The 9,554-nt window shown below is 49.8% G+C and overlaps 1 protein-coding gene across 1 annotated transcript in view; it reads right to left on the bottom strand.

Moving 5' to 3' along the window:
* Positions 1-9,554, bottom strand: part of PRDM16 (PR domain containing 16) — a 35,996-nt gene that overhangs the window by 14,146 nt on the left and 12,296 nt on the right. The window contains exons 5-6 of the mRNA XM_010142108.1: positions 6,389-7,790; positions 2,626-2,713 (exon numbers count right to left, since the gene is read on the bottom strand). Coding sequence (XP_010140410.1) covers positions 2,626-2,713; positions 6,389-7,790 — 1,490 coding nt within the window. The remainder of the gene's footprint in view (positions 1-2,625; positions 2,714-6,388; positions 7,791-9,554) is intronic.

The following is a 9,554-nucleotide window of genomic DNA, read 5'->3' as shown; positions in this document are numbered from 1 at the left end:
CCCGGGAGCGGGGAACAGCGAGCGAGCGGAAGGCAGTAGGAAGCCATATATCACCAGTAGATGCTCTATTGTACAGGAAGGGCTGACCTTTTGCACGTTTACACTTTATTACACTGGGCTCGGGGGGAGGAAAGAGAGCCAAGATATTGTTCAAAATGTATGACTATAAAAAAAAGTTGTCTTAATCACCAAAGAATACATTGTGGAAGGCTGACAACCATTCATAAGCTGTAAAAAAGAGGAGTAGTAAAACCCATTTCCTGATAATAGATCCACGGCCCCTTGGTTGGAGGCTCCCAGCCCATGATAAATAGTAAGTAATACTTAGCGGCAGCCACTTGAAAAGGTTACTTGATCATTTGCAGCAAAAGCTCTGCCCCAGCTGCCAGTCATGTAACAAAACCATCACGTTAAAATGCTCTCCGGATCTTTCAGAGCTGCGCCACTCAGCCCTTCGCTGGAGTACCTGGAGATAGCCTTTGTTGTGCCCTGTTCTTTAGGCACTTAGTCAGAGATGTTTGCTGGCTTGATAGCCGTGGGCTCGGTTTAAAATTCTAAATGCCGGCCACAGCCTCTCCAAAGGCACTTTGCTATTTAGGGAACAACTGCCTGATTATAATAAAGAAGAAGGGGAGAAGAAAAGAAACTTAACAGGTGAGAAAAGGTTTTCCATTAAGTTATCAAAAAGTTACACCCTTTATTTACATTGTCCAGAGTTGCATTTAAAATAGACAATGTGAGAATAACTCCCACCGGAGCAGAGACACCACTGTCAGCGACTGGCTAAGAAATAAAACTTGCCTGAAATTCGTTTTCAAAGAGAAAACGTCTTCTGAATGCTCAGTCTGTCACATCTTTTGCCTTAATCACATCCCAGCCAGGGCCCTCTGGGAGACCTGGGGGATTATTCACAGAAGAAAAGGCTGAGACCAGACTCATGTTTAGAGTGAGCGAAACCCTCAGAGCGTGTCTCGAAGTGACCCCATATTTGAACGCTGGTCCTAGCAAAGAAGATAGAATCAGGAGCCCCTGAAAATACACTTTCTCAGGGCAAGATCCAAGATAAGATCAGGTGGGGATCTGATAGTAAAAGTCTCTCGTATTCTTGAACAAGTGACCTGCCTTTGTCCCCCGTGTGACACACCTGATTGATCCCATCGCATGGGAACAGCAACCCTCTGCATCGAGCAATCTTTACACAGCAACCCGCTTCACTAAACACCAGTTACCAGGAAGCTTCGGGCTCGAGTGATTGTAAATTTTAGGCCATTCTGTCTGATAAGCTGTTAGAGATAACCAGACCTTCCACATCTTTTCATCGCCATGGGAAGAGGACGTGGTCAGGATTTCAGGAACAATGTTAACAACCTTCCACCCGGTGCTTGCTCCTACGCAGGGACTGTTCGTTTCTCATCGTCTCGCTGGGCTGCTTTGCCACGCTAGCTCCTCCCTGCTATCAGATTCTTTACAGGCAGATATCCCCACTATTCTATCCCACACAAACACAGGATGTTCCTGGCCAGCCTGTCACCATTATCCAGCCTGTATGAAGGAAAAATCGGGGGAAGTTATTAACCAAACTCTGAGGCTGATGCAAAACAATGAGAGAACTAAGTTTAGCTGTGAAAGCAACCAGAATCCAGCTTTCACAAACCTGCGAGTTATTTATCTAAGGTGGGAAACATGATCAGAGGAGAACAATGCATGTGAACGTAGAGGAGAGCCAGAGGAGCGCAGAGCCCCGCTGCCAGCAGTGCTCACAGCGGGGCAGAGGAGGGATAGCTGGCGGCCGTCCCTCTGTGAGGAGGTCGGGCAGCGTGGGGCAGAACTCGCTGCATCGTCAGGATGGAGCGAGGAACCCTAAGACCAAAGAGCAATATCGCTTCCTGGGGAGTTCAGCTATCACTTGTGAACTGGGGTGGACGCCAGTCTTGGTCGCACTGGACTTTGTTGGGCCTTTCAAAGACTCTGGGGTAAAGGTCTGGTCCGGCTCCACCATGGGCTGGGATTCCTGGTCCACTGCCGAAGGGGAGAGTGTCCGGCAGCGTTTCCCATTGCTCTGCAGGGACTCAGGCCTGGGGCAGATGCAGAGGGAGCAAATGCCCTATCCCTGGGTCGTCAGGAGGACAGAGACTAGAGTAGCTGTGCAGGAAGGAGGGAGTACGAGCTCTCCATCACCTTCTGGAGCAGGCAGAGCTGAACCCTGATGCTCCACTGCCCTGCACTTCCACTCCTTCTAGATGATGTACGGGAACACCAGGCAGGTACAAAATGCTGGGTGCTGGACAGTCTTTCTCCACTTTGTACTACTGCAAACGACTGTAGCCCTTGTTCCCAAGGGAAAAAATAAGTAGGCACGCTGGCATGTGAAAAGGGAGCTTGGCAGAGCATTGGAGTCATCCAGACCTCACCCCTGTTCTTCTGTTAACACAAAAGAAACAGCAAGGCATAAGGACCATCATCCTCCAACCAGGTGAGAAATTGGAAGTATCTGAAAGTAACTGGTGGAAAACAGTGGAGTTTCCAGTCGGGCCCTTGGCCCAGAAAGAGCCAGACCCTCGGTCAGCTCCACCTCAGCCATCGTGGCATTCAACCAACACCACAGCGTAACGTCACTGCTTTTACCTGGGGGTGAAAAAGCAGCGGGGAGGGTCGCAGGTACTTCTCCTTTAGGGCACCCACAGGGTCTGTCACCTTCCGCTTCTCCACCCTGCTGGACAACAACACAGAGGGTTACATACCCACAGGCAGCAAAGAAACAGCCAAACCGTTTGCAGAGGAGTTGAAATTATACATAGGAGGCTATTCTCCTACTGACACAACCCTCCTTCTTCCCCTTCTACTGCAAGCTGTGACCCACAAGTCACCCCACAAAAGGCACTGGGAACAGTATGAAAATGGATCCCCTCCTTTGGGCATTGCTTTTTGAGCCATCAGATGAAGAAAACATTTTGATCTATGAGAGACTAATGCCTCCGCTGTACTGGTTTCTAAGCCTCTGCTGTTGGGAAATGCCACGAAAACCCCTACATTTACAGCAGAAGCGATGTTTAAGCGGGAGAAGCAGCCACTGCATGGAAAAAAATTGTCTTTGAGAGTTCGTCTTTATCTGAAGAGTTAACACGGGGCCAGACTTTACAGTCCCAAGTGTGCTCAACTCATTAGGTGTTTCATATTTATTTCCTCCCTTGCAGCTGAGATGTAACTTGCATTGAGTTTCTTTGGCAAGCGGATGTGGACAACAACTGAAAAAGCTGGGATCTGGTGAGAGATTTCTGAAGTGACTTGGGAACCCAAGTGCTTCTGGTGTCGCTTTGGTCCATTCAAATATTCCATGTGAAAGCACCTTACTACACGCTTCATCCTAAAGTTAGGCTCCTGTTTTTGAAAGTACTGGCTTTGCTTTCACAAAATATTCCACTTGCAGGGAAACCACAGTGTGGAATCACCAGAAAGAGAAACTGAAATGTCCTCTGTGGGGAAAAAGTGTTACGAAAGTAACTCCAATGAACGCAGCTGCATCTTTAAATGACTGGAATAGAGGCCATGTCAGCTCCACCAGCAGAAACCCGAGAGTAAGACTAATTTTAACTACATTAGTCCAGCGTAAATGAGAGCAAATTATTTTGCTGCATTTCAGCTGACTCGTGTGTGGATCAAAGTACCAAAGAGTTTAAAAGAAGAGTCATGCAGAGGGCTATTTAGTGAGCTGTATGTAATCTGCATTTCATTTTTCTAAGGGAGAAGGAAAGAGAAGAGGTGGATTTGACACGCAGTCACAATCACTGTGCCATGCAAGGTATGTGTTTCTACGGACATGAGCTTTCAGAGCAAGCTGTAAAACAATACGTACATTTTCCCCGACACACAGAACAGCAAAACAGCACTGAGCAACACCCGGAGCAGCGAAGCTTTGCTCCCATGAGGCGCCGAGCCCGGCTGCGGTGCCCAGGGAATGCCCGCTGGAGCCTGGCACCGGAGACAGCTCCACCTGCGTAAAACCGCAGCGAAGCGGCAGCGTTTCACGCAGCGTTGCCATCAACCAGCGTCGGGTAATGAGAGCACAACAAACGTACCAACGTCCTCATCAGAGCTGAATTCCAGAGGATTAAGCAGATCTTTTGAGCCCAGTGCCTGAGAACGTCACCTCAGCAAGGCTGAGCTAAAAACTGCTCTGATTTCAGGCTGTCTGGCTGCATTAAATTATATCAGCAGGAGAAAATGTCAAGGATTTAAGTGGCCTTTGGGAGAAAAATGAAGGAGCCAAACAATGTGAGAAAGTCCGATAAAGAGAAGTTTAGAAACAAAATATTTCCATATTTTTAAGCTGGGACTTGGAAGCTCCGCTGTTTAGCTCATTACATCAGAAGTCTGATTCACAAGCAACTCCACCGCTGCCTTTCTATTTTAATACATTACTAAAACTACATGCATCCTGTGGAATGCAACAAACGATGCCCCCATCCTTCACTTCCATCTGTCTTCTGGACCTTTATGGTTTTCCCGAGGCTGCTATTTTAATTGGCAACGGCTTTTCCAACCCTCGTTATTTTAACATTCCTACCGAGAATGCCCAGAGGTGGCAGGATCCTACCCTAACACAAAGCTTTTGCCTTTCTGTCCTGTTTTTTTTTTTCCAGCACTGCTTTTTACAAAAATAAATGCCAGCCTATTTACATCATTACTTCTTTTTCCAAGAGGAGATGACCACGGTGGGTCCCAGACAGAATCCGTCACATGTCCCGGGTTGTGATGTGGCCATTTCCATCACAGATGGGAAGCATGTAAGCAGGCGACACAGCACCAACCCTGAGAGCAAAGCGCTGGCAAAGCGAGAGGCGCTTTAATAGCCAGCCACGCGGGCTCACTAATCCTCATCGCAGCTGACAGCTCCTTGGCCTGGCCAGGCATTGACATCATTTTTTCCCACAGTTATCACTGTACAATAGCAGCACGGTGGTGACATAGGTGCTGTTCTCCTGGCCCGCTTTTCCAGCTGGCAGCAGAGGCCATGCCAGCCCTTGCTGTTCGCAGCCCTTTGAACTATCCCAGTGCTGACACACTCGTTCTGCGGTGAGCGTGAGCCTTTCCACCACGACGGAAACACCAGCACGTCCATCAGCTTTCCCGCGGGCTGGGTTACAGCTGGGCTCGCTGGGCAACCCCACGGCACCCTCGTCACGGTTAGCTCAAGGAACGCAAGAATAAACCATCCACTTCCAGAACTGGCTGGTCCGTGGGTCACCAAACCCAGGAGGCCTCTGGGCCAAACCCACGTACCGCAATGGCTGTTCTCAAACAGCCTGTCCTGAGGCAGGATTAATTGCCATGTTCATGTCTAAATCAAACTGGTTTGGGATAGTGCCTTTCACTGGACTTTGCCAAGAACAAATGGTGTTTGCCATGTGCCAAACACATCTCCTCTGTGGCAGGAAGATACCAGGGAGTGCCAGCGCCTGGGTGGGTAATGCACAGACTCACTGGTACCTTCACTGGAAAGCTAAGAATAGTTTTCCTTCAGAAACAGGTTTTGTGAGAACTTGTAAAACTACAGAAGACTCAAGTCTTCTCTTTCCATCTTCTTCTGAGCTCATTCCCTCTGCAAGTTTAACTGCCATTTGAACAACTTCTCCCAGTCTGCTTTACACGTTTTCCACATTCAGCTCATCCGAGGGCTGACAAAACGAGCCCGGCCTTCCTCAAAACCCACCCGTTTCAAGCGAAACTAGAAAACCCTGTTACGTCTAAGATAGACGTATCTCCCAGAAACGTACCTGGGAGAGACCCGGGGAGTAACAGGTTACCATGTACTTACACAGCACTTGTTACTCCAGACTTAAGAACGATTCAAAAGGCTGGTCCACAACAGCAGCTCCTACAAACTAAGCAACTCTATGAAAGCGAATGAGAAAGAAAAAGGGGGGTGGGAGGAAGAAAGGTGAAGTGGCTCACCAAAAGGACACCGAGTCAGTAGTGGGAGAGCTGTGTTTGCAGGCTCCCAGGGCTCCTGACTCATTCCCAAGCCATGAGAGCCAGGGCTCCCAGGCATCTAACTCTGCATTCTTATCGAATCAAACCTCTGGAATTTCCCCAGCAGAAGTGCCATCTTAGTGTTGGCTCGTGGGAGAGTCCTGAGATAGGGCAAGTTTCTCCTCTATCAAAATAAGGACGTGTTCTTTATACATATCGATTACAAGGGCTCCTTCAACTATTCATCCCTTTCCACTCAGAAAATTCACCATGCTGTGACAAAGGAGAGAGGTACGAGCAACTGCAGCACTTCCCCTGCTCTTTCTACACAACCTACATCCCAACCTGCCTCAAGCTGCGATGTCAGCTAGAAAATGAGCTCGTTAGAGGAAACGCTTAAGGCAGGGTATGTTAATACCTGTATATGGGGTCCATGAAAAAGGGTGATGGCTTAGCGTAATGCAGGGATGGCTGCTGAGGCAGTTGAGACTGGGAAATCTTGGGTAAGACTTCACTTGCCATTAGCTTCCTTTCCCCATAAATGTGGTTCTTCCGTGGCTCTCTTCCTCCGTTCTGGCTGGCTCGGATGCGGTTGCCAATGCTCAGATCCAGTGGCTGTTCTTCCCCTGAGGACGGGGCTGGCAGGACCTTCGGTGGCGGCAAGATTGGCTTAATCTCTTTTGGCTTTGTGGTGAGATCAAAGGGTGACTCTGAGCTGGTGCTGCCTACTTTGTGGAGGTCCCTGGGTGACTTTGGTTCTGCCTTGACCAGCAAGTTGTGATTGAGGGTCCGCTCCGTGAAGGGGTAGAGTGAGTGGGGGAAATTAGGGAGGAACTGAAAAGGGAACATGGAATGATACGGGAGCGAACCCATCTTTTTCTCCTGCATCCCCATGAAGCCAGGCCCAAAATACTTCTCTGCGATGGAGGCGATAGCTTTGATAGAGTCATTAGCTGCTCCTGTGGTGGGCAGCAGGTGCTCTTCAGGGGGAGGAAAGAAGGAATGCTGAGAATAGAAGAGAGGGATCTCACTCGTGGTGTTGTTGGAACTTGCAGACACAGAGCTACTGACAAAATCTGGCTTGCTCTCAGTTTGTTTGCTCTTATCTTTTGTTTTGTCCCTGTCACTCTCTGCATCACTGTCCAGGTCAGAACCAGTGCCCGTAGTAGTGTCCAGATCTGTGCCTGTGGTTGTATTGACATCCTCAAAGTCACTGCCATCGGACATGTCACTGTTCCTGGCTTTTAGCTTCTCCAGGTAGGAGTTTTCCAGGCTGCTTTCACATTTCTCCTCTCCCGAAGTGGCCTGGTTGCTGTTACTCACTGCAGAGATCAGAGGAAGTGCTGGGTTCCCAAGTGGGCTTGGAAGCTTTGCGTCTTGAGTGTGGTTGAGGGGACTTTTGAGCAGTTGTGTGGGTGGTAACAAGGGGGGCCTGGGGTATAGTGATGGTGGGAAAATCCCCGGGAAGCCCGGAGTGAGGGCAGGAAACGCTGGGGGGGCAGGTGAGAAGGGAAGACCCCCTGGGTGTGGGCGAGACGGAAAATAATCATTAAACCCCAGGCTGGCGTGATTGAGGTTGGGAGAAGGCTTGGATTTGTCCATCATGGAAGTGGGCGTCAGGGGTAGACCCGGGGCAAAAATCCCCCCTGGGTTGTAATGGTTCTTGCCCTCGCAGAAGCGCCGGTGTTTGTTGAGAGAGGAGGTAGTGCTGAACATCTGGCCACAGTCCTTGCATTTGATCTGGGTGCGACAGTCCGCGTGCATCCGCTTGTGACGGCAGAGGTTGGAGAACTGCGTGTAGGATTTGTGACAGACCTCACCTAAAGCGTCAACAGAAACCAACAACAAAAGCGATATGAAATTAACAGGACACGGCAGAGCATCGCCAGGAGCTTCCCCAGCGGCCCCCAGCCCTCCCACTCCGAGAGCACAGTGCAGACAGACAGACGGATGAACAGCAGGCTATAGCTACGTGCTGGGCTGCATCTCCAGGAACCTGCCTCCACATTTCTCCAGCTCAGGCTTTCCCCCGGAACGTTCAGCACAGCGTTTAGTGTCCTTGTGCTTCAGCTCCCGCCGTACAAAAGCACGTCCATGAGCACAGCTGGTCTCTGCAGTTTGCAGAACGTGGGGAAAGCCATCTCCCATCTCCTGAACTGGTCACACAGGACTGGGTCGCAGCGGGGCTGTGCTGCTGGCCACACTCAGCCAAGGCAGCAGCAGCCCTGGGAATCCTGGCCAAGGAGCTCCCCTTCCTCAGCCACCACCACCCTCCCCTTCCAACACACCTCCTTCCTTGAGGACCTCTCAACAAGAGGCTGTCTTCGGAAATCTGAGGAGATGTGCTACACCTGATCGATAAAGATAATCGTGCATTTTCAAGATAACACCTGTTTACATTAGCCAGCCTGCCTTCCCTGCGGTCCTGGCAGGGCAGGGAGCACTGGAGGCTGAAGGGAGAAGGACTTTGCCTCACTCAATCCAACCTGCCCTTTCTTTAATGCCGTTAATCGTCAGGAACCGCTCCGGAGGGCTGGTCTGTAAATACTTTGCCAGCCAGGCCTCAGTTCAGCTAAAGCGGGGTGAACCCATGTATTCGTTAAACGAGTGCGACACTCTGGCAGGGCTCAGTGAACGCTACATCAGCGTTTTCTCTAACAACCTGTAAATACCAAGCTTCCAAAATGTGTGTTTTTATGACTTCTTTCACCTGCAGACTTCGCTGGTGTGGAAGGAACAGGGCAAAAGAAAAAAGAAAAATCCCACCCAACCTTTTCTAGTATCAAAACACTGTAACTTTTTACTCTGATGCCTCTTTCAACACAGGAATAAATTCAACTTCTTAGTGAATTAACAGGCTGCCTTCCCCGAGAGCTGCTGCTCTCGCCATGCTGTACACATGGAAACGGAGACCCAGGGAAGGAGTGCGTATTGCTGGGAGCGGGGCAGGCAGAGACCCGGGACCAAACCCTCCTGACACCCAGCCCTCCAGCTCCGTGACAAAGTGGTCCTCCCCTCCGCCTCCCAACTCGTACTGGTACGTGCCAGAGTGACTTGCTCTATGTTTTTTTCTAAATCTTTAGAATTTATATCAGTGCTTGAATATCAAATGACTGTCAGGATAATATTTCACCGGCAGCCCTGCAAATAGAAGGGGAAGCCCTTTCTATTGAAATTCAAAGCAAAGATCACCAAAATGTCACAAATCTGACATTTCAGTTCAAAGGAGCATCCCCACTCTCAGGGGACTGTCACTGAAGGGTCTGCTGCCCCTGGGTTCTGATGGCACTTGGAAGGAACAGGCGTGTGCAAGGACTTCCCCGTGTAAGGATGCCGTGAGTGAATGCCTTCTCAAGTCACTAATAACACCTGAAGAGAAGTCACGTTTGGGTGGATTTCTTTAAAAGACATTTGTGTATTTTTCCTTCCAGAACAAAACTGCCCCCTTTTAATCGTAACCACCTCCCCTGCCACGTGCCGAGGGACGCTGCGCCGTGGTTTGGAGGATACACACGAGTTTGTGAGGAATGGCTGATCTGCTTAAGCAGAGTGTTCCACAACCGTGCCCACCTTCTCTCAGCGCT

Source organism: Buceros rhinoceros, unplaced genomic scaffold (assembly GCF_000710305.1).
Source record: "Buceros rhinoceros silvestris isolate BGI_N320 unplaced genomic scaffold, ASM71030v1 scaffold31638, whole genome shotgun sequence".
Taxonomy (NCBI): domain Eukaryota; kingdom Metazoa; phylum Chordata; class Aves; order Bucerotiformes; family Bucerotidae; genus Buceros; species Buceros rhinoceros.
The sequence above is the reverse complement of the archived record's forward strand: the minus strand, read 5'-3'. Positions and strand labels throughout refer to the sequence as shown.